The sequence below is a fragment of the Crotalus tigris genome, unplaced genomic scaffold (assembly GCF_016545835.1).
Source record: "Crotalus tigris isolate CLP2741 ecotype Arizona unplaced genomic scaffold, ASM1654583v1 scf7180000024376.1991246, whole genome shotgun sequence".
Lineage (NCBI taxonomy): Eukaryota > Metazoa > Chordata > Lepidosauria > Squamata > Viperidae > Crotalus > Crotalus tigris.
In genome coordinates this window covers 1,354,275-1,379,629 of record NW_024100546.1, presented here as the reverse complement: position 1 = coordinate 1,379,629, position 25,355 = coordinate 1,354,275, and the positions used below count along the sequence as shown (strand labels likewise).

At 36.2% G+C, this 25,355-nt stretch overlaps 1 protein-coding gene across 1 annotated transcript in view; it reads left to right on the top strand.

Moving 5' to 3' along the window:
- Positions 1-25,355, top strand: part of LY75 (lymphocyte antigen 75) — a 71,509-nt gene that overhangs the window by 29,715 nt on the left and 16,439 nt on the right. The window contains exons 13-27 of the mRNA XM_039328447.1: positions 432-574; positions 2,246-2,327; positions 2,968-3,039; positions 4,134-4,257; positions 5,892-5,927; positions 7,245-7,420; positions 8,938-9,002; positions 10,778-10,848; positions 11,846-11,982; positions 12,418-12,523; positions 16,028-16,188; positions 18,322-18,448; positions 19,468-19,694; positions 21,010-21,178; positions 23,979-24,146. Of these exons, the coding sequence (XP_039184381.1) occupies positions 432-574; positions 2,246-2,327; positions 2,968-3,039; positions 4,134-4,257; positions 5,892-5,927; positions 7,245-7,420; positions 8,938-9,002; positions 10,778-10,848; positions 11,846-11,982; positions 12,418-12,523; positions 16,028-16,188; positions 18,322-18,448; positions 19,468-19,694; positions 21,010-21,178; positions 23,979-24,146 (1,864 nt within the window). The remainder of the gene's footprint in view (positions 1-431; positions 575-2,245; positions 2,328-2,967; positions 3,040-4,133; positions 4,258-5,891; positions 5,928-7,244; positions 7,421-8,937; positions 9,003-10,777; positions 10,849-11,845; positions 11,983-12,417; positions 12,524-16,027; positions 16,189-18,321; positions 18,449-19,467; positions 19,695-21,009; positions 21,179-23,978; positions 24,147-25,355) is intronic.

The window sequence follows — 25,355 nt, the reverse complement described above, 5'->3', positions numbered from 1 at the left end:
CCCTAATACAGATCCATGTTGAATTCCTTTGGCAATTTTAATCTTGAATTATTTTGAGATGGCCTGAGCGGTTCTGTTGGCCTAACTTGGAGGAATTCTGTGGAGTTCCCATTTTTCCTGAAGCTGCCTCTCCCATCCTTTATGTTGGATTCTTCAGAGATAAGAGAGGCTTCGTGGGGAAAAAAAATAAGTGAAAAAGCATTTCTTTCAATTAGAACTTCAAATGGATGGAATAGTAGTCTTGGGACTTGATAACCAACCAAAGAAATGAAGTGATGAAGTTCTGATAAATTTGAAATTAAGCAAAACAGAAATGTTAATAAGCAGATTGGAAAGTTCATTAATCTGTAAAAGTAATAGCATATATGTCTAAAAAAATAGTAATATTGTACAGCGATAAAATGGATTTTTTTTTCTATTTCCTTACAAAGTTTTTTCACAAGGAAAGAGTGCTGAGAACCAGAACGTGGGAAGAAGCTGAGAGATTTTGTGAAGCTCTTGGAGGACATCTTCCTAGTTTCAGCCACCCAGAAGAAGTTAGGGAGCTCCATATAATACTGAGGGAGATCATCAGGTAACGTTCTCAAGAGTTTAGCATTTTAGCGAATTCAACTGATGTCTAAATATATCTTCATGTATTTTACCACAACAGAGGTGATCGATAAAGTAGCATTATAGCTTTTAAAATGCTTGAACAGTCAAGCAATCTTAACCAGTCTCTCAGCGGCATCTTGAGACTGAGGAAAGGAGGCAAATGGTTCCTGGGCAGTCCTTTTCAGTGTGAAGGAGAAGTTCCTCTGTTTTTTTCCCCTAAAAAATTTAATGTTATTACAGTATGATTTCATATCACTTTTATTATCAACTACAGAAAACTGTTTCAAGGATCAGTTAAAGGAACTGTCAAGTGTAGAATCTTTCCAACATTTATATGTCATCTCTTTTATATGCTGATTAACACTAGGAGTAAGTGTGTCACCATCACCATCATCAAATCTTTCATAACAATCAAAGACCAGCATAAGGAGACTGTGTATTTGAGATTATTTCTAGAAGAAATAAAGACTGTTGGAGATGATGATGGTTGGGCAGAAACTGATATACTTTTGGGGCATAGAGGGAGGACAGCAAAAATGTAGATAGGTAAGATTAGAGATATTTCTGGAATGTCCCTGGAAGAATTGCAGGTTTTTCACCAAGGCCAGACAGGTTAGAGGACATTTGTCTCTATTGAGCCCAACTCAAGGGCAGCTGATTAACTAATTTGTTAAAGAAAAAAGATTTGTGGCTGCCAAAGGATCTGCTGAGTTATTGTATTTTTTTTATCTACCATATATTACTTTGGATAAGCCAAGAATTGTAGGTATCAAAATACATTCCAAAAATCAGGCTTGGTTTTTCTGCAGATGGGCTTATCCCCGAATATGTACATAATACTTTTTAAAAGTACCCCTAATTCCCATATATTTTCCTGGATAAGCCAATCTGTAAATAAATAAATCCACAAAATGTTAACAAAAATATCATTTAAAAAATGCAGCGTGCTATCAGCAGAGAGCACATTTTTCATGGTATTTTGCTTTAAAATTCCAGGGTTGGCTTTATTTACAGATGGACTTATTGTAAGTCTATATAATACAGTATATATTTATTTACTGGCATTTATATCCCCCTAAGTGCTTTGCCTTTCACTACATAATACCACCCAGCTTCTATTTTTGATTTTTTTTTTTTGTGGCTTCTGAATCTAGATCAGTGGTTCTCAACCTTTCTAATGCCGCGACCCCATAATACAGTTCCCCATGTTGTGGTGACCCCCAACCACTTATACATCACCAGGTGCCAGGGGCGTGGCCAAAGAAAAGGGGGGAAATGGCGGACAGCCTTGTTTGGCGACCCCCGTGAAATGGTCGTTCGACCCCAAATGGGGTCCCGACCCACAGGTTGAGAACCACTGATCTAGATTCTACACTATTGAAGCCAAGCCCATTTCTTTTTTCTTTGTTTTCTAACTTTTAATCACTTATATGTTGCAGGCTTTATATATGCAGGTTCTCAGGAGAACATTTATAAAAAAAAGTATATGCAATGCTGAGCCAGCAGATTAGCAAAATAATCTTTCACATGCTTTCAGATTTGAGCATCTCAAAGAGCAATTATCTTAAATGATGAAAGTGGTCACCAAATACCTAACAGTAATAAAACAATTGTTGAACATTCCTTTTCATTTTTACTTTTTTATTTACAGTGATGACAGATGGGTCTGGATTGGACTAAATAAGAGGAATCCTGATCTTCTGGGATCATGGCAATGGAGTGATGATAAGCCAGTAAGTTAAGCTGACCGTACCTAGAATGCTAAATGATCCAATCATAGGTGGGAGAATATTGGTGAAATTCTGAAGCTGAAAAGCTTTGAAAGAAAAACAGGAAAAGTAAAACAGGCTTTAAATAATAATTTTAAATAATGTACTGTAGCTTAAATTGGTTATGAAAATGTTCAGAAATTCAAAACCTATGCCGACTATTATTCTATGTAAAATTAGACATAATTACACACATGGAAGACCTCATATAGGGACACTACTGTGGTCATTTCTTGGGGAGGGACGGAGGGAAGGAGGGAAGAAAGAAAGAAAAGAAAGATGAAGGAAGGAAGGAAGAAAAAGAAAGAAAGAAAGAAAGATGCCTACATAGAATCAGGCTTTCATAGAATGAATATAAAGTTCTGGATTATGATCAGTAACCAATTCATAATGTGACCTTTAACAAATTAGCAAAGGCTTTGTCATGAAATTTCAGAAGATAACCTGGTTCAGTTTATATATCTATTAATGAGTGTTGAAAGTACTCTTTTTATGTTCTCAAGTTTCCTGACCCTACAGAACTGGGATATTGTAGCTGTTGTTACTAAAACACACTAATTAAAATTAATAACATAACAGCTTTAAAATCATTCTTCATCCATAGGTCTCAACTATTGTTATGCCCCTGGAATTTAGAGAAGATGACTATGATCTTCGAGACTGCGCAGCCGTCAAGGTGCATTATGACATTTTTTGATTACTAACTCCTAAAGAGAAGAAAATACTGGAAGAATCAGTTATTTTGTAAAATAATTCAGTTGACCTAATACTTGCAATTAATCCTGCAATTTAGACACTTAGACTGCCCTAACCGGATTTTTAGTCTGTGCTCAGTTAATTTTTCTTTTTACTATGAAATTGCTTCATCACATTTAGCAGGTTTTAGATTACAGCCCTTAAAAAAAAAAGGTGTGTTTGTGTGTGGGGGGGAATACTGTACTGCTTCCACAGCCTGCCTGTTTGAACTGCCTAGGAGAGATGTGTAGGAGGCAAGCTTGCATTACTCTGATGATTTGGGCATTCTTGTTTTCTCACACACAGTCACCTTGATTTCAAATGGAGGAAATTAATATATCTGTTCCAGATGGAGCCAGTCCTGGAATTTTTAAACAGAATGAATCCAAGGTCGTCCTTGTGACTTTACTGTCTCATCCCCAAAACCACCCTAATCTTATTTCTGGCAGGAACATAGACATAACTAAAACCTCCTGAATGCTTGCAACCTTGCAATGCCCTGGCATGTCCATCTTACTCATATCCTTCCTGAATATCTAATTCAGGGGTCTTCAAACGTGGCAACTTTAAGACTTGAAGACCCCTGATCTAATTGGTTAAGGCTGCTGTCCTAACCAGAATAAAACAGCCCCTTTCAACCATGTTATATTTGTAAATATTACACTGGAATGCAATAACATGTATAATATAATTTGTCTTGAAAAGTATAGTAGCTGTGATCCTTTCAATAGGTTGTTTTATTTATCTGGAAAAAAATCTAATTTAAAGTAGGTATGTACAGTTTTTGACAAATATTTCAAATATATTTGCTTATAAACCTATTAAGCATAGCACAGCAATCTCATACTTCAGTTCTGAGTTCCATTTAAAAGAAAATTCCTCTGAACACAAGAGATTTATAATAATTAATTAATTAATTAATTAAGGAAGGGAATCTTTTTTAACAGAATTTAGCTATGGACACTTACTTACTTGAGAGTTACTACAAAAAGAAATAATGCATATTATCACTGCTTTTCTTTTGTAATTATACAGACCCTCGGACAAAAACGCCGGCCGCCATGGCATATTTACCTATATGGAGATAAAGAAGAGGATTTCTACTTAAAACCTTTCCATTGTGATGTAAACCTTGAATGGGTGTGCCAGATCGCTAAAGGTAAATTTGGGTTTCAGTTGTTGTTTTAGAAAGGGGATCTATTGTGTTCAGCATGGTTCATTCTAGATAAAAACGTGCAGGATTAAAGCATTAAATTTAGGGTTAGTTTTTCCTTAATTTTATTCAACATGTCAGCATTATGACTGGCCAATTTCCTGTAACTCTGAAAAAATCTGAGCTCTGAAAATACCATATTTCCCCCCCCCCCAAACTTTGAGTTAGTTTCTATCTGACTAAGGGTTAAATCAAATGTAGAAGTCCCATCATTGGCATACATTATTTCAAGAATGGGTGTGTTACATAAAAGCCTTTTCTTCCTTTTTCTGTCCTACTGTTAACCAGTATCAATATCCCCCAACTAGGATTTGGCAGTGTATCCCAGACATCATGATTTTCCCTGAGTAACCTTATTTCCCAGGCAAGGCTTGGCATAAGTCAATTTGGCAGACCCGATTTGGCTGAATAAGAATTTTTAGTGCCAGCAGCAACGAAACCAAACAAACGTTGATAGAAAAATACAGATGCCTCTCATTCTTATAGTGGTTCAGATCCGTGGCTTTTTCTTCCTACAAATTAACAGACTCGCATGGTGTCTTTGAAGTAGGGCAATTATTAAAGGTATGCTTAATTGCCAACTCTTGATCTGAGAACCACGGGCCCACCATATACTTTCTAAATGGAAAACTACTTTTTGACTTCCCATCCAATTTAACTAAAGGGCCAACAATGCTGTTAAATGAAACAAAAGCACCGCCTGACAGCACAATATGGATGCATCTCAAGCTAGATATTCAAATATTATGTTTTAGTTTAGTATTCAGCCCAGGGTTTCTCAGTTGGAGTTTTGCAGAATCCTAGGATTCTGCAAGAGGTCGCTAAAGGTTCCCTGGGGAACCATGATTTATTTTTTTAAAAAAGCGGAGACTAAACAAAATCCTTCCAGCCTCCAACCCTTGATTGCCCCCCTGGAGCCCACATGAACTGATGGCTGGGGCAGGAATTTTACACACAGAAACACACTGGTAGCTGAGGCAGGTGCAATGCTGGGGGGCAGTGTTTTCAAATCATAAATTCTTTTTATGTTTTGGAACAAGATTTTACAAGTGAAACAGGCCAATAGATAGAGAAGTGAGGTAATTTCTTTGCATTCTCTCTGGCTATTAGTGGATATAAAATTAATTCCATTGTATGAAGTAATTGTCCTCTGAATAATCATATGTATCTTATTCCATTTGCTGCTATCTGCAGTCCCCTCTTGGAGTATGATAATATCATGTCTTTATACAACTCTTTCCAAGAACTCTTTATGGATTTTTGATCAGTTAAATGTTGGGTTTTTTTTTTTAACCACTTGAGTCTGAAAGTGTAGTATTGATAGCAAAAGAAAACCTGCCTTAAATAGAAGGAAGCAACCCTTGAGATTAGAGTTGCTTTTTAAAATTTGGATTCATGCCTCAATTAGATTCAGTTTTTTAAAATGACTCGAGACACTTTATATGTATGGAAAGTGTTAAATTATTGTTGAATTCAGGTTTGAACATTCCTGTGACAAGTGACACAGCCGAGAGAGACAGAGAGATTAGATATATAGATACATTAGATATACTAGTGATAGGCTTTTCCTTTATCAACAGGTACTACTCCAAAGACACCTGAATGGTACAAACCAGGTAAGATTATTTCTTAGTTTTCATACACTTCATTGTAGTTGAACTCAGGGACTTTTCTTTCCACAGCCTCATGGCGGTTTTATTGTTCGCTTAATCCCAGTTCATGTATTTCAGATAGCTGGAATGTGCCTGGGAGTTTTTGTGCATTGCATAAATAATATATTTTGTAAAACAGTAGCATTCCATATTGTGTGTGTGTATGATTGAAACGTGAAATAAGATTTATATAATTGAAATTTGAAATAAGTACTACCTTTATCCAGAAGAAACTTGGCCAAGCTTCAGGAATAACTAGGAAGTTTTTCCAACTCTGATTCTGTGACATTGAAGTGTTGACACATCATGATGTCATTGCATAAATGGTACGCTCATATCATGATGCAAGTACATCATATTATTTGTATGTGGATGGCATGAGACCTATGTCACTAATTCCTACTCCACACAGACGACCATAAGCCCTAGAACAATGGTTCTCAACCTGTGGGTCGTGACCCCATTTAGGGTCGAACGACCATTTCACGGGGGTCACCAAAGAACGCAGTCCGCCATTTTTTTCCCCTTTTCCTTAGCTGTGCTACTTCCTTTTATTCTTTTGGCTTTTGAAAGCCAATAGAATAGACTCTCTTAAATAGAGTCTAATTCTATTGGCTTTCAAAAGCCAATAGGAATTGTCCAGGCTGTCTCTGCCCTGCTGAGCCCGCCAAAAGTCCCAGTCTGCAAACGGTGCTGTACCAGTTGAGTAGTCCTCAACTTACGACTGGTTGAGTAGTCCTCGACTTACGACCGGTTGGGGGTCGCGGCATTAAAAAGGTTGAGAACCATTGCCCTAGAATGATGTATTTATTTATTTATTTGTTCGATTTTTGGTTGATTATAAATCATTAAATCATCAGGAAATTAAAGGCAGAAGTTACAGATAGTGATAATTACCTTCCCGACGTGACCATTCATGAAAAGTTTTAGGTGTAACCCAGTCTTTCTTGCACTAGAGAGTTGACCAAAACATGTAATTAGTAAGAAAGTTGGTCAGTTTAATTGTCAAAGAACTTGTTAACTTAATAAACTTGTTAACTTTAGTAAAATGATTAATGTGATGAAGTGAGTTGTAATGTTTTTGTTTGAAATCAGACCTGGAGGAATTGAAGTCAGATTCAGTCATTTGTTTCTAAGTCAGATGCCCAGCGTTTTTAATTTTGATTCACACATCCTCCCTCCCCCCACCCCGTTACATCATGATTCAGATTGTATGGAGTTGCTGGTTCATGTTAGGTTGTACTGAGTGTAAGCTTCGTATGTGATTTTCTTTCTTTGTAGACGAAGAAGGAATTCATGGGCCAACAGTGAATATTGATGGGTCAGAATTCTGGTTCGTGGCAAATAAGACTTTGAGCTATCAAGAAGCTTCCATGTATTGTTCCGAGGGTGGAAGTGACTTAGCTTATGTGACCTCTTTCACAGCGCTGAATGGAATTCTAAACACAATTTTAAAAGTAATGTATTAATTTATATTTTGGGTGATTTCTATTGAATGAAATGACTGCCAACATCCCTTTTCTTTGTGGATTTTGATGGAGGGTATTTTTAGGGGTGCATTAACCCGATCAGAGACAAATTACTTTAGTTTTCCATAAAAAATGAGCAAGAAACCATGCTGCTGCTGTTCAGTAATTTGTTACTAAAATTCAGCAGTGAGATCTGGGTGACTCGGGAGATCATGTGAAATCTGTGGATTGCTCATATCTGCACTATGTGGTATAGCATGTCATGTGCATCTCTACTGCTCTATCCATGAATAGATACAACAATAAAAGGTTAATTTTGGGTTGACTGTTAAGATATTTTAATGGGGAATCTGACTTAGTTCACTTGAAAGAAGTCAGAGAAGGAAGCCATAACTGAAGCAAACTATGGCTACATCTTTTCTACATCTTTTTTTCTGGATACAGATACTCCTCGACTTACAACAGTTCTTTTAGTGTCTGTTCAAAGTTACAATAGCACTGAAAAAAGTAACTTAACGATTGTTTTTCACACTTACTACTATTACTGCATCCACATGATCAAAATTCAGATGCTTGGCAACTGCCTCATATTTATGACGGTTGCAGTGTCCCGGGGTAATGTGATCACTTTTTGGGAACTTCTGATCAGCAAAGTCCATTGGGAATCCAGAATCACTTAACAACCGTGTAACTAACTTGACAATTGCAGTGATTCACTTAACCACTGTGGCAAGAAATATCGTAAAATGGGGCAAAATTCACTTAACAACTGTCTCACTTAGCAACAGAAATTTTGGGCTCAATTGTCATAAGTCGAGGATTAACTGTAGTTAAGAGAGTATCCTTCATTCACTCTGAGGCAGTGGTTAACTGGGAAATCCAAGTTCTAGTGCCACATTAGTCACAGAGGACTGACTTTGGGCTGGTATATTCTCTCAGCCCAATCTATCTCACAGATGGTTATTAATGAGTGGCAAAATAGGTCTTGCACTGCATATGACTTAAATATGAGCTCATCCAAGTAAGATTACAGAGCTTGGGAAAATCATAGATGGCTTCTTAGTTGGATCAAATTATAGGTTAAGTCAGCATGAATCACATTTACCATAAAGCCAGTCTTACTAAGATACCTGGATTTAATTTCTCCCTCACTTATGATGTGCCTGAATTAAACCTTGCTGTTTTTTTCATTGTCTTCCTTCTAATTTCTTATATTATAATACATTGTCTTATGGCACTAGCAGTATTACTGCAGATACCGTGCTGCAGTAAACTTAGCATTTCTCTATTATTATGGTTGTAGAAAATGTTTTTACATTGGACATTAGAGCTCCCTAAAAAGCAGTTTGAGAAAAACATCTAACTAATCATTAGTCATGAGGGTTTTTGAGCTCTTCTCAAAGATTGCTTCGCTCTCGTGCAATTGCAAAACATTTTTTAGTATCGCATGGAAGAGAGTAACATTGGATATTGCATTTCACACTAATACAATCTGCTTTTGGCAGTTATCGGATGAGAATCAGAACTGGTGGTTCAAATACAGAATTCCAACAATTCACTACCGTTCGTCGTAAGTAGAAACATCCATCTGTGTTGTTCAAAAGATTATTTATTTTATGAAAACTATTTACCAAGTGCAATGCTGTATCTGCCGCATATGACTGAAGATCAGATATTGAAATGGTAAATCTCAGGAGTGGGGGTATTTTAACACTATGTTTGGTCCTTAAAACATATTTTTACAATGGTTCAAATGGAAATTTAAGAACAGTGGATTGGTTAAAGGTTTGCTACCTCTGTTCCATAAACAGTTGCATAGGAGCTAGCGGGAGGCAATATTTTGCAAGATTTAGTGCAAACAATTGTGCTAGTAGCCATGTTTTACACTTTTTATTTTTATTTTTTGGCTACATTAAGAAAAATCCTTCAATATATGTGGGAGCATATCTCTGCACCAGGTCCAATTTTTATTTTAAAATGCAAATGAAAAAGAAAAACGTGAAAGCAGTTTGTGTGTATAGTTATACGGGACAGCTCATCATATTAGTATTTATTACTAAATAAGTGTAATTGTATTTCTAACTGCGCCGTTCTTGCAGATTCTTGAGTAGCTTAAAAATAAAAAGTAAAATTTTGTTGGAGTTGAGCTTAACTTCTGTGATCTCAAGAACAGTGGCAATTAGAGGGAAGCTATAGAAATTGTATAAATAAAATAAATAATCGTCTTTTTCAAAATCTAGCCTTCAGTCATGGTACTCCCTAAGTCTCCCATTCAAGTTCAACTCGGTAGGCTTCTAAGCCCAGAAGTAATACCAAGTCTTGCAAAAAAAAAAAAAAAAAAACACTTCCAAAATAGGTTGAACTAAGAGTGTCTTGTCTAGAGGAATGTTATTTCATAAAAATTGAAGGTGTGGAGTTTTTAATCTGGATTAAAGTTGGAGCATTGGTTCAACCTTGCTCACCCCTCCTGTCAGTCTCAGCCTGGATTAGTCCTTTTTGCTAGTAGCATCCATCTGTGTGGGTTTGAAAGAGGAAAGACGATAGAAGTGTAGGTAGTCCTTAACTTATGTGCACAATTGGGACCAGACGTTTGGTTGCTAAGCAACATTGTTAAGCAAGTCATCACAAGACTGGACCCTATTTTATGATCATTTTTACCATGGTATTTATTGAACCACCATGGTGGTTAAGCATATCAAGTGGTTGGTAAGTGAATCACAGTCATTAAGTGAATTGATTAACTGATTGTCACAAGACAGTTGGGAAGGTTGCAAATTATGATCATAATGATTGCAAGATGCTGAAACTGTTGTAAATTGGAACCGGTTGCTAAGCACCCGAATTGTGATCATGTGTCCACAGTGCGACAGTTGTAACTTCAAGGATGAGTCATAAGTCACTTTTGTAAGGCTATCTTAACTTCGAACCATCATTAAAAAAGTACTTGTAAATTGAGACTTACATGTAGGATCATAATCCAGTCTTTCTGTTTTTCATACCTTGTACATATGAATAAAAGAGCAGGTCTTTGCATTGGAGGTGCCAAGAAAAGTTATCTTTGCTTCTTTCCCTTAATTTTACCATATTACTTTATCATATCATCGTACCATAGATACTGCAATTATGTACGTACATTTCATATTTTCATTATTTAAATATATTTTTTTATAAATATGTTTAACAAGTATTAAATGTAAGTTGCGACATTTGCATAAAATATTCATTGATCATGGTTCATCATTCTATCCCTGACTATACTGTTTGGATACCACTCTGTGGCTATATGTACCTTGTTTCCTTTTTTAAAAAAATAAATAATATTCTGTTTGTTTGTTTTTTCTTAAGCTTTTTTTCACACTATTTTGAACACCACCCCAGAAAATGTTGGCATATCTCTTATCGATCCTGGTTAAGAGGTAATAGCTATATTTTTGTAATCAGTTATATTTTTAGAAATGTTCTCAGACTCTCTCCTAAATAAGAAGAGTGTATTAGTTTTCCTTTGGGCTTCTTTTTGTGGGATTCACGTTTCCTACTACATAATTTTTAATCTTTTAATTCTGTCAACTGAGGAAGGAAAGTCAGAAAATATATGTGGTTGCTCTTCACCCTCATGGATCTTTTTGCTTCTATCCTTGTCTTGATTGAAATTGACAGTTTAAAATTTGAATTCTGAAAATAACTTTTCTGAGACTGTAAGCTTGTTGCCTTCTATAGGAATTCTGTCAGTCTCCATTGTTCATCCCCTCTCTATGACAACTTGTTTTCATCCTTTTGGATGTGAGGATTTGGATTGTTCTGATATTTAATATCCTTCTCTTAACATATTTTATTGCTGACCTTGCAGTTTCAGAACTAAATTAAATAATTGAATATAGTCTGAATAATTGGACATTGATAGCAACTCTTTAAATTTTCCGTCCAACTCTTATTATCTAAAGTACTTTTAACTAAAAATCCTCTGGTTGAACTTGGGATCATCTATAGACTTTGCTTCTGAACCAAGAAGGGATTCTTACCATTCATTAATATGAAGGGTCCTTGGTGCTCTCTGAGCTTGGTTGTTTTCTTGCAGATGTTTCATTACCCAAACTAGGTAACATCATCAGTGCTAATCTGGGTAACGAAACATCAGCAAAAAAAAAAAAAAACCCAATCAAAGACCATCAAGGACTCCTCATTTCAACCTTGATCTACAAATATTCTCCTTTATTGATTAATTAATATATTCATTCAGAGTATAATTATACTAACTGCTGAGGGCTCTGCTTGGTTCAAAGCATAAAACTAAATTTGAAGCAAAGGGTATTACAAACAGTCATCAATTAAAACTCTATTTTATTGCATACGTTAAACGGAGAGGTCTGTATAACAGGGTATCAGCATAACACTGCTCTATTTTTTATTCTGCAGGCAGTCCATTGGATTGCAGTTCAAAACTGCCTTTCATTTGTGAGAAATACAATGCATCATTATTGGAGACAAGCAAGCCAGGTTATAAACCACCTCAGGAAAGCTGCCCTGAAAATTGGATTTTTTTCCTAAATAAGGTAAAGCATAAATAATTTGGAATTCTGAATATTATATTTCAGTCCTCAGAACTTGCCATGAACTGGTTATCAAACTAGTTGGATGAACATGTAAATATCTGTAATACCTTGCAACTAACAAACTTGAAGATCCAATCTTGGTCAGTCACTGGGACCAGAGGTTTAGTCTTCCGAGATTTCAGACTTTTCTGCTGGAGCCTATCCTTAGGCTCTTCTCTCTATCCGCATACTAGTTTTCTCTCTACACATTCCGGTACAGAGAAGTTCCCTTAGGATGAGCTCCAGCACAAGTCCCTAAAGCTCAGAAGACTTAACCTCTGGTCCTGGTGACTGACACTGGGCTACTATATGAACACAGTTGAAATTGAGTATACAAAACATTTGTGAAATATCTACGTCAGAGATTATATTTTTTTTAAAAAAAATCTTTTACAGTGTTATCGAAAGATGACCCCTAAGAACATGACATTTAGAAAAGCAGACGAACATTGTCAATCTTTAGGAGGGTTCCTCCCTTCAATCAAAAGCCAGATTGAACAAGGTAAGAGAATACGTGAACCGTGGTGGCGCAGTGGTTAGAATGCAGTATTAGGCTAACTCTGCCCACAGCCAGGAGGAGTTCGATCCTGACCAGCTCAAGGTTGACCCAACCTTCCACTCTTCCTACTGAGGTTGGTAAAATGAGGATCCAGACTGTTGGGGACTGCAGAGCACCACGAAGTAGTATGTAAGTCTAAGTGCTATAGCTATTCCATGCATAGTCTGTATATCAGGATTCTTTTATGTATACATACATGTTGTAATTTGAGTTTTTGACATTGAATAACATGGACCTGATCCTGAGAAAGGCTTTGTGTATGAGATAATAATGGAAATTCTATTTGTGGGCATCCACTGTGTGGAAGACAAATGACAAAATCAGCATCTGCCCTTTTTGCACATGTGTTTTGACATCACAGGTATACAAATAAGGGGCAGACATTCTGAGATATGCTATTTGTTCTGCTAAATCTCTTTTTCTTGCATATCTTTCTCTTGGTATAATAGAAAACTCACATCTTCCAAATAAAAATTAGGGATAGTGATTATTATCATTAATTATGTAAGAATGCACTGTAATTTTACAGTTGGTATCATCTCTATTCTTTCAAAATCTTATGAGGTTCCTGTTTTTTAAAATTGAAACTAAGAGTTACGACAAACTGTGTGGGTGTGAATATAACCATTGTTATTTATTATATAAGCATTGTTATACTGTTATTTATTCATGAATTAATCATGATTAATTCATATTATTAGTATGATATTATGAATTAATTATAATATTTCTACAGCAGACTCCAAGTGGTTTAGAATAAATAAAACAAGAGCAATATAAATTCCTATAAAGCAGAGTATTTCCTCATTTTCATAGCTAACAAGAAGATTAGCAGTGATTAATAACACTCCCCCCAAGCTAACTAGAAGGCACTAATCTCTGAATGTCCTACCAAAGGAAGCAAATGTTTGCCATCCTTTGAGTAGAAAAGATAGTGAATAAAAAACACAGCATGATAGTGTTATCTTTATGAAAGAGAATAGAAATTACTGTTCTTGGAAGGAGGAACAATCTCAGATCTCACTTCCTGTGTTTACAAGTAAGTGAATTCAGGCAATGGATCCTGCAGGATCCATTTCCAGGAATGTTTTAATATTCCATTAATGAGCATGAGAAGATTGATAAAATCAGGAAATTAACAACAACAAAATAGGTTCATTGTGTTATATATGCCACAGGGCTGTGGGGGAGGGTCCAAAAAAATCAAGATGGCGGCCGCCACCATGCAATCAAAACTCTGTCCCCTTTTTTTCTTGTGATCCATATTAAAGGGGGCATGGCTTCAATTACACGGTTGCGACTGCCATCTTGAATTTATTTTTTTATTGCTTTTAAAATAAAGAAAAGGAACAAAATTCTAAAATAATTACAATGCAAATACATATAATATATTCTTTAAAAAACATAAAAGTGGAAAAAATTAAAAGAAAATATAATACATTATTATTACGGCAGCTATAGTTAGATATATATATATATATATTATCTGATGTATACAGTATATTGTTCAGGTACAGATTTATTTCTGATACACTTATATCTTTTTTTCACTGCTATAATTTCTATAAATGAGTTCCATATTTCATTATACAGAGTCCAAATAAAATCTATATCTATAGACAGTTGCCCCATTGGTGGCATATGTGATCAGGTTTTCAGTGCATTGAGTGAATGGGGCCATACATTTATCTTCCAGTACTACAGTATCAGTCTTTTTGCCATAGTAAGGGCCAAAGGATCCATTTACATTGTCCAGTTTTCAGATTCCATGTACATAGTAAGTAAGTAATTCAAGAGATACCATCCTTTAAAAGAAATAACTTTTGTTGCCCAGTCAGATTTATATAGTCAAATATTTCCTCCCAAAATTTAGATATTTCCTCCCAAGTATAGGACATTGTAAAAATATGTGTTTTAAAGAAGCATTACTCTTATTATAATTCCAATAAAATGCTATCTTATATAGACCTTTCTGTACCAATGTACTAAAGTCCAATATATTCTAAATATTAGTTTTTGTTGTTTAAATTGTAGTTTAAGGTCCATTGACACTCTTGCTAGAGAAGTTAATAAACTCTACTATTGTCCAGGCAATATAGAAATCTCTTAATTCTTTATTCAACTACTTTCTTAACATCTGTATATCAAATTCATTTATCTATAAACCATAGAAATGATACAGTTCAATTTCAAATACAAATTGAAATATTTATAAAAACTAAGTTGCTAACAAATGTTGTAGCTATTAATATTGCCATTGAGTTATATCTGAAGATGATATTTTTATTTATAAAAAATAAGGGTGGGGAATACATAAAATAACTACTTTATCTCTTATATATTAAAAATTCATCTTCAGCATCAGTTGTTCCAAAGTCAGTATCCCTGCTTTCATCCATTTTTTCTGTATCACTTTTTCTCAATTTTAAAGTTGAGTTTCCCCATAAAATCAATATAGCATGGAAAAAGAGATCAAATCTTTTTTTAGTCAACATTACTTTCCATAACATTGTAAGTTGACAAAATTGTTTCCAGAGACACTAGAATTCTAGTATATTTGATCCTAAAATTATACATCCAACCAAGATGATAGATAGATAGATAGATAGATAGATAGATAGATAGATAGATAGATAGATAGATAGATAGATAGATGGATGGATGACAGGTAGGTAAGTAGGTAGGTAGGTCAATTGGTTGGTAGGTAGGTAGGTAGGTAGATAGATAGATAGATAGATAGATAGATAGATAGATAGATAGATAGATAGATAGATAGATAGATAGATAGATAGATAGATAGATCGATAGATCGATCCAGCTTCGGATTTGGAAAACTGAATCCTCCCTAAAGAATTGATAATTGCAATTTTTGTAAAGATATTCTTGTAATCAAAGAGCCCCATAAAAATGCCTAAACAAGGAATTGATTTTCTGAAAATAATTTCCAGATATTTGAATAGGAACTCCTCTCAAAATATGGGAATAACTTATTGTGAGACTATTCACCTTTCTCCAAAGTTTGAGATTTAATGATTCCCATCTATTGAGATTCCCATCTATTAAGAAACATATGTATATATTTTATTTATATTGTATGTTACTAACTAGGTTTTATCTTTGGTATGCACCTATCTAGATGTTGAAAGGATGTGGGACAAATGCTGGAATGATATTCCTTATATGAATAGATATGCCAATTTCCACTGATTGGCAACAATTTCAATTTGGACCAGTTAATAGGGCATCCTGCTATTTTATTGAATGCATCTATCAATTGGAATAGTATTGTGAGGTTTAGAAGTAAACAAAATAATGTAATTTACAAACCAATTTATATTCTATTGAGTTATGTATTGCCATTTTGATTTTATGGACTGCCCTTATCTGCAAGTTAATTCCTTTACCTATTTAATCCTAATGTGCAAATATTTATCTTCTTCCCAACAGACTTTATAACATCCTTACTCCCCAGTCTGCCCCCAAAGATTTGGATTGGTTTACGTTCCCAGGTGCATCTGCATGTAAGCAAGTGGGCTGATGGCAGTGATTTAGATTATGTCAATTTCCATCCTTTGCTTCAAGGAAAGCTAAGAAGAATTCCTTTTGATGTGAGTTGTTGATGCTGTTTTTTTTACACTGTAGGCTTTCCCTGTAATTTATTTAGAGCAGAAAAAAAGTTGCTTTTACTAATGTAAGTTAGAGGAGAAATGAGAAGTTGAAAATAGGAAAGTACAGTATATCCCATCCATTTTGAATATTTTGTTTGTAATTGGATAGCTTCTTCAGAAATTTAGGTATAAGATTGGATCATTTATATTATGTTAAATATTGTTTGTGATGTAATTGTGACAGCAGCCTAAGGAATATGATTTTAGTAAAAAGCTTAATTATAGTCACAGTATGTAGCATCACCTAGTCCAGGGGTCCCCAACCCCCCCAACCTATAGCCCACTACCAGGCTGTGGCCTGTTTGGAACTAGGCCGCACAAGTAGTGGGCGAATCACATGGATGCAAAATTCCACTTGTGCAAGCACAATACACAAAACTCTGTTTGCGCGAACGGGCATACACATGCACCCACCACTCGCACAGAACCATCCCCCCCCCATCAGTCTGCCAAGCTGGAAAGTTTGGGGACCACTGACCTAGTCAACTGGAGCTGATCTTGGAAAAGCTAAGCAGGGTCAGCTGAGTAGGATGGAAGAATATTAGACTAAACTAAAAAAGTGGAAAAAAAATGTAAAAAGGTGATGGCACAGCCTTCTGTATTTTGACCAAGAGGATAATGTGGACTTTCCTATAATCATTGGTTATCATGTGGACCTATAATTATCAGTTTTTACTTAATTTCATTATAATGAAAAGGAAGATAGTGTCACTTAAAAAAAAAAACAAATCTAACAGTCATTTCTGTTCTGTGACTTCATCTTTCAGTTTCCTGGCTTAGATGGAATCGAAACAAAATCACTTGGTCAGGGGTTTTTTTGAGACAAGGTAGTTTCATAAATCATGATGTGAAAAGGTTTCTTTCTGTAAAATTATAGTTAAAACTGAAGTTTTGGATTCAGAACCTAGAGCTGTGTAAGAAGCAAACAAAAGATTATTCTGAAGTCAGAGTTAAGCTCAGAACCTTTTTTTGTGGTAACACTGCGGGAGAATTCAGAATAGGTCTCTTGTGTTCTCATTTTATTTCAGGCCTGCAAAAGTGGATGGAACAGTAGTCCATGCTAGTGCTATGTTCCATCTACCCTAGAACAAAATTGGGAAAGGGAAGGATTGAAACCAATGATAATTCTTTTATTAAAAGAATCTTTAACAAATGAAATTCATAGACAAAGGGGCTTGCCAGCCAAAGGATCTCAACGATGACGAAAGGAGCTAGTCCTCAGCTAACTTCCAATGGCTGGGTTGTAAAAGTCCAGCAATAGGAGGGTGATCTTGAAATCAGCTGTTCTACCAAGTTAGTGTCCAATGTGAACACGTGAATGCAATCCTATCACCTCCTCTGAACAACCTCATGCAGGACCGGGATTATCAGGAACATGATATATTGTTGGGCAACACTGCATAGCCAAAAGGGGAACTTTTTGTGTACTCACTTTCCCTTAGCTTGTAAGAACACATTATGGATGCCTCTCTTCTCCCTGAGAAGGAGCCAATTGGGAGAGCAGGGGCTGTGTGGTTTTGGTTGATAAAGAAAAGTCGGAGCCAGGCCCCTGGCTGCTGTTCCTGCTTAGGATGCAATTATACACTCAGTGTTTCATATCCCTTCAGGTGGCAAATGGTGCCAATTCTGATTCCATCAAAGCTTTTCCTTCCTGATTGTTGCCTATAGCAGGCGGGCAGATCATTACACTGCTTCATTAATTAAAAGTCTCCAGTAATGATGGGATGGGAAATGGAATCGTAGAACTTAGAATACTCTGTCCATTAGAATATGCTGTCCATTTTGATTTCAGCATATTTTCCACACCACTACTAGGTAGAACATTAAACCACAATAACTTTAAAAATAAAATAAAAAAACAAGACTCTGATCTCATTCCGGTAGCTATGTTAGATTGCAGGAGGAATGAGTATGCTGACAAGCCCATTTTACTCTTGTGAAAGCTAGAAGTATAATTTAGCAATCCATCCAAACATCCCTGTTTAATTTGATTGTGTCAAGGATTTCAATCATATTTGTTTATGGGACATGCCAGTACTGGTAATATAATGTCATATTTCTTTTTCTCCCCAGGCATTTAATGAGGAAGGGAATAACCAGTGTGGTGTTTTACTAAATAATCCCAAAGGTTATGTAGGAACTTGGAATTTTACTTCTTGTGCTGATACTTTGCCTTTGGCCATATGTCAGAAGGATCTAGGTACGTGAGTGGAGAAATACAGGTTTGAAATACCTGCTTTTCACTTTAAGTGGCATTTTAGATGACCAGATAACTCAGTCAGTACAAAAAATATTTAATGTTAGAAGATCGACTTGTAAATCTCCTGACCTTGTTGGATCCGCATTAGCGAACTAGATGGTAAAGATCTAAAAAAAATTAAAAAATAGCTCACTTTCTTTGGTAAGATTTGGTTACTTTAAAAGTAATTCCCAAATTAAATATATCTTGGATAAGAGCTATTATGTAACACTGTACTACTGGCTTTGCAAGCAATGTTTTACTTTTGAAAGCTTCCTGGTACAATCTTGGATGTCACCTTCTTGAAGGAAGGAGAAATATTCTTCCTCTTATGCCCCAAAGGAATGCTTTTTAGTATGACGCTTGTCATTAGATGTCCTTTATATGTATTTAAATTTATTTCTAGGAAAATCTGACTGATTAATCTGGATCATTGGCTTTGTATATGAGTTGGATTAATTTAAGTGGTTCATTGAGATGCAGCATTACAGTCCTAATCTTACTAAGGTTCAATCAGTCTTCAGTCAGAACTGAAGAAGCTTCTTGGATGAGAAGCGTAATGTCTTCAAGGAAAAACAAAGACTAGTTGCCTTTTGAAAAAGCACTTTTGGGACAACCATGACCTGGATGACTGAAAATCTCCATAGACACTTATCTTACTAAGTCGCCCAAAATACAATGTGCTTTAATACAGAGGTCCCCAACCTTTTGGTGCACCAGGGACCGGTTCTGTGGAGAAAGATTTTTCCACGGACCAGAGGGGACGTGGTTTGTGTGCTGCCTGCATCCAGTGGATGGGGCTTCACTTGTTTGCGTGGCCCGGTTGCTGACATGCCGCGGCCCAGTGCCGGTCCACGGACTTGGGGTTGGGGACCCCTGCTCTAATATTCCCTGAAAAGAAAATGCTGCTCTTGAAAACAAACTTCTTTATTGTATATTACTTCATTCCCTCTGTTCAATTGCTTATTCTTCTTCTGCAGTTGTTGTTGAAAACCAGACAATCCAAGTGCCTGAACGTACCATGAAATACCTAAATGTCACCTACACCTTAATTCTGAGGAACCTGACTTGGTTTGATGCCGAGGAAGAATGCCTGAAGAGCAATATGAGGCTGGTTAGCATTACAGAACAATACCAACAGGCTTTTCTTGGTTCTCAAGTGGTTCTCCACAACCAACAGCTCTGGATTGGGCTCTCTAGCCATGATGTAAGGTTCTGCTTTCCCTTTCAAACATACTCTTGAAATAAAAAATATTATGATAGAATGAACAAATATATTTTAAATAATACCTGCAAAATAGGAGCCCTAGGGCTGTTGATAGTGCTGAAACAAGTTACAGATACATGTCTCATAAATACCTTTTTAGAATGTCTTATTGGTCGTTGTAAATTCTTTTTGTTCCTTTAAATTATGGGCACAATGTATTTTTTTTAAAAAAAGAACACAGTGTCGAATCCAGCGTCCACATTGTTCAAGAGCAATTTTACCCAAAATGGTACTTCCTGGATACACCTTCTCTGTTGCTACCCTCTGGAATAAGATTCCACAAAAATCTGTGTGGCTCCACCCTATTGACCTTGAAGGCCTTGAAGGACCTGGTGGTTCTTCCAGGCTTGGATTAAGATGAATGAAACCCTGGTCAGATGTGCTTTTCACTCTATTTTTGTGTTAAGCAACAGGATTTTAATATTGTTTTGCCTTGTATTGCATTTTTATTGCATGTTTTATTGTGATCTACCCAGAATTGGTTTGGAGTCAGCCAATGTGTAAATTGAAATAAATAATAAATAAATACCATTAACTACAAATTGATGTATATAATAAGGGTGTGCAAATCAGCCAAGATCTGATTTTGTACCAAGATTTGATTGTAGTAAGATTTAAATCAAATTTGAGATTTAAGATTCAAAAGCAATAATGTTTGATTTTAATTGTTTTTGAGATTCTGTTCAGTAAATTGCTCGGAGGCTAAAATGGAGAAGCAGCAGAGCACTGAATGTGCTTCCTTTTTGGATAGAATGTCTAGACTCTAGAAAATAAAAGGGATGCTCAACTTCTTAGACATTTATATTAAAAATGACAAACTTTATGCTGCATAACTTTGGGGGTTTCCATTAAATCCTGGAAATATTTCCTCCCCTTTTTAAGGCAGAGATCATAGGAATAAGGGAAAAAATACCCAGCTTTCATATTATCCAATAAAGGTCTATGTGAGAAAATGTGTTGAACAATGCAGGAAGTATCATATTCCAGCTTAAATATAAAAACTTCCAAAAACAATTAATCGCTTATTAAGTTCTCAGAGTCCACCAACCCTGAGCTCTTGTCCTTCTAAGCTGTCAAGTATTTGGCATGGCTAATTTGGCAAACTTGACCTCCATGTTTTTGTAATATTTTTCTTGGCATCCATCCGAAAACTACTCACTTGAATTTTTAAGTTCATTATTTCTTGTCACAGCTTCTAGAACAGGTTAATAGTTTGTTTTATGTAGTTAATCTTTCTACTTTCTGATGTTACTAGGATGGAACACATTATCAGTGGTCAGATAAAAAACACATTAGTTTCAGTCGTTGGTCTGAAGAAGACAAGGATTTGGTTGATGACTGTGTGTATTTGGACACGGATGGATTTTGGAAAACGTCTGATTGTTACGCAGAAAAACCAGGAGCAATTTGCTACTTACCAGGAAGTAGGGCTTCTTTCATTACTCTATGTCATGAGTCTACAGTTTTGCATTGGAAATGGTTTTGAAGATATTTTAGGCCTTTAAATTAGAAATGAAAATATATGTATAGCTAAAGAAAAACATAGAAAATAAACTACTGTATATTACATATGTATAGGTAGTCCTCGACTTAACAATCACAACAGAGCCCAAAATGTCTAAGCAAAACATTTGTTAAGTGAGTTTTACTCGATTTTAAAACCACACTTGTTAAGTGAATCACTGCAGGTGTCAAGTTAGTAACCTGGTTGTTAAGTGAATCTGGCTTCCCCATTGACTTTGCTTGTCAGAAGATCGCAAAAGGGGATCACGTGACCCCGGCAGATTGCGACCGTCATAAATATGAACCGGTTGCCAAGCTTCCAAATTTTGATCACGTAACCGTGGAGATGCTGCCATGGTGATAAGTGTGAAAAATGGTCATAAGTCACTTTTTTTCAGTGCCGTTGTAACTTTGAACGGTCACTAAATGAATGGTTGTTAAGTCGAGGACTACCTGTACTTAAAATTCCACAGCTACCCACCAGCGCTTTCATAAATCTTAACTGACTGCAAACCACTTGATTTTTGGCTTTGGAATATAGAATAAGTTTTAAGGGATTTATTTATCTTCTCTTTCTTCCCTTCTCTGAAATAAATCTCCACTTCTTTGCCAATTTTTTTTATCATCTGTTTCCTCATAAATCAGAAGTTGTAATGTCTTGAATGCTGTGAATGTGTGTCTGGGTGAATGAACGTTAGTTGTGGTGGCAAAGGTGCGTTGTTTTTCAATATTTTGAAACAGTGTATTCTCACCCAGCCAGGCCATCTCTGCTCAGGCCTCTCTGTTCCCAAAATAAAGGTGTTGAGACTAGCTCAGCTTGTGCTGTTGGGTTTAGGCTCCATATTGTAAATATATTCAGGCTCAGAGGAAGAATTTATTTTTGGGAGAGAAGGGGAACTAGTACAACTGATTATAGTTTTATCTGCTGTGTGTTCCAGCCAAGGCCAATCTGGTTCTAACCTTCTGATAAGGCCCTGAAGGCCTTAAAAAGGAGTCTACAGAACTCCTGTGAAGGAGGAAACCGATGTGATGGCTTGGGAAAGGCTGATACAGCTGTTGAAGGGGAAAACAACTCTTACCTTGCACCCAGCACCAAAGGACAGCTCTGGAGATAATAAGTTAGTCTTATTGGAGACCTAGGTCACTCACATTTGTGAGCTATTTCATATAATGACCAATGAATCAAACATATGCTTAACGCTTCCTGGTTCTGTACTGATTTTTAAAAAATTTATTTTGGCCTCTGGCCTCAATTGTGGATGTACGTAAACTCATTGCCTACCTGAGAAATAGCAAAATGCCTGTGGGGAGGAGAGGCTAATGGACAACTTGATTTCTTCCAGAGCTCCTAAAACTAAATTCTGAGTAGGGAGCCACTGTGCTGGCACCCTTTTTCACTCGTATCACTTAACTCTTTATAGATGCCTAAAAAGAACAGAACATAGCATTATCAATATGTACAAAAGTCTAACCTGGTCAATTATTAGATTCTAGTACTGGGATAGGCAACCTTGTCTCTTTTTTGATTCGTGGACTTCAACTCTCAGAATTCCTGAGGCAGAATGGCTCAGCTTGGAAACCTCTCCCTTTGCCCTCAGCATGGCTGGCTCAGGAATTCTGGGAGTTGAAGTCCACGCGTCATAAAAGAGCCAAGGTTGCCTACCCCTGTTCTAGTACATTTACATTAAAATACTAACCTTTCCCCTTATTAGCGGATGTTGGGGCTTAATGCTTTTTATACAAAGGGAATCAGTGTAGCAAAATCTGGCAAAGTTGTAACATTTTGCGCCTTCACTGTTGCTATTAGAGAATGTTTGGTCTGATTTATGCATAGGAAAAGTGTTGACAGATATGCTGCTTTATGAAAACAGGTTGTTTCTTACAATTCTTGCCTTGGTTAAATTGCTTGTTTTGCTTTCTGTGTCAACTTTTGGTATGTGAGTATACAGCAGAAAACAAATAAATAAAATCTAGCTAGCCTGAGAAATACTAAAATAGTGGCATTTGGCGGAGTGGGGATATGTCGGAGAAGTCAAGATGACAGTTGAGGCAGTCAACTGCTCACCCTTTTATACATGCACATATAAAGGGGCTGGGTTTTTATCACAATAGTGTCACCACTCTTGATTGTGGACTTCCTTCCACCAGAAATCCTTGCATAAGGAATGCAAAGCCATAGATACAAAAAAGAATGAGAATACATTTAATTATTTTATAAGATTAGCTTTTTTAAGTCCATCTTTATTTTTTTAGAAGTAACTCACAGTGGCAAATATACATAACACTCCTTTCTTCTCCTACTTTCGCCACAACAACAATCTTGTGGGGTGGAGTAGCCTGAGATTAGATAGAATGTGTGCGTTTGTGAGCAAGTGATTCTCATCCCTTTCAAATCATCATATTTAGTAATTCTTTGAATCTCAACTCAAAATGCCCTTGGGTTTTTGGTATTATTGCCCAAGGGCCATTCCATCTATTGGAGAAAGATAAATAATACTTGATTTTATAAGATGAATTTTAACATTCTGATCCTTCTTGTTTTGCATTCTCATTCTTGGTAGTCAATTTTTTTTCCCCATGACCACAAAATAATGTCATCAATGACCATGGTGCAGTCAATGCATCCAGTAATTCTCAGCTGATGAAAGTTGCAGTATAGTATTAAATACTGAATGTATTTCAGATATTAAGACTTGCCTTTAAAAAAGGTTTATTTTTCAGATGATACTGAAAACCAAGAAGCATATCAAGAATCAATTAAATGTCCACACAAGATTAAAAATACGCCATGGATAGCATATCGAAACAGTTGTTACACATTCGTAATACCAAAAAATACATGGAGAGGATTGAGAGCAGTTGAAGCTAACCATTTATGCAAGATAATGAGTAAGCTGTTCCTCTTTAAAGTCTGTTCTGATTTTTGGGTGTGGACTTTTGGACTTTTTAAAGAACATTTTTGGACCTGAGGCACCTTAATTTTGTCTGTTACTGTGTTTGTAACTTGCTACATGCAAAACTGTCAATTTTCAACTGGGCAGTACATGGAGAAAGCTACCCATTTTTTTTTTTTTTATGTAACTATTTAGAGCAGTGGTTCTCAACCTGTGGGTCGGGACCCCATTTGGGGTCGAACGACCATTTCACGGGGGTCGCCAAACCACGCTGTCCGCCATTTTTTCCCTTTTCCCTAGCTGTTCTACTCCCTCTTATTGGTGGCCACACCTACTTGGGGTCACCACAATATGGGGAACTGTATTATGGGGTCACGGCATTAGAAAGGTTGAGAACCACTGATTTAGAGAATGTACATTTGTATAATATTAAAATACCCTGTGACTCATTTGACATAATAAAACTAATTGTTGATCAACTTACATATCTTGTTAATACTAACCTCAATCAACACATTTTCTTGCTAGGTATGATTAAAAGAAGTGACTTCTTAGACGCTCACTTCTCCTCTCACTAGCGAAAGAAGCTTCCTAAAAAAAAGTGTCCAAGTTGCAATATTTAATGAAATGTAATATTTGTATAATAAAAATGAAGCCAAAATTGCTGAACTGTAAGAATAATCATTTAGTTCAACATCCTGTTTCTAAGACTGGCAGGACAATTCCTACAGCCAAATTATGCACAGATCAACAGCACCTCTGCTGTTCATTCATTACTTTCAATTGGCGGTTATATCCATCGGTAATGAATAAAGTAATAATAATAGTAATAATGGTAGTGATGATGATGATTATGATGGAAGGTACCTTGGAGGTCATCTAGTCCAACCCCCTGCTCAGGCAGGAAACCCTATACCATTTCAGACAAATGGCTGTCTAGTCTCTTCTTAAAAACTTCCAGTGTTGGAGCATTCACCGCTTCTGGAAGCAGGTTGTTCCACTGGTTAATTGTTCTAACTGTCAGGAAGTTTCTCCTTAGTTCTAGGTTGCTTCTCTCCTGGATTAGTTTCCATCCATTGCTTCTTGTCCTGCCTTTAGGTGCTTTGGAGAAGTTGACAACTATTTTCTGTGAATTTCCCATAATGGCTTTTTAAAGTTCTATAAATGATTGCTCCACCTTCTGGCATGGAATTCCACATATTAA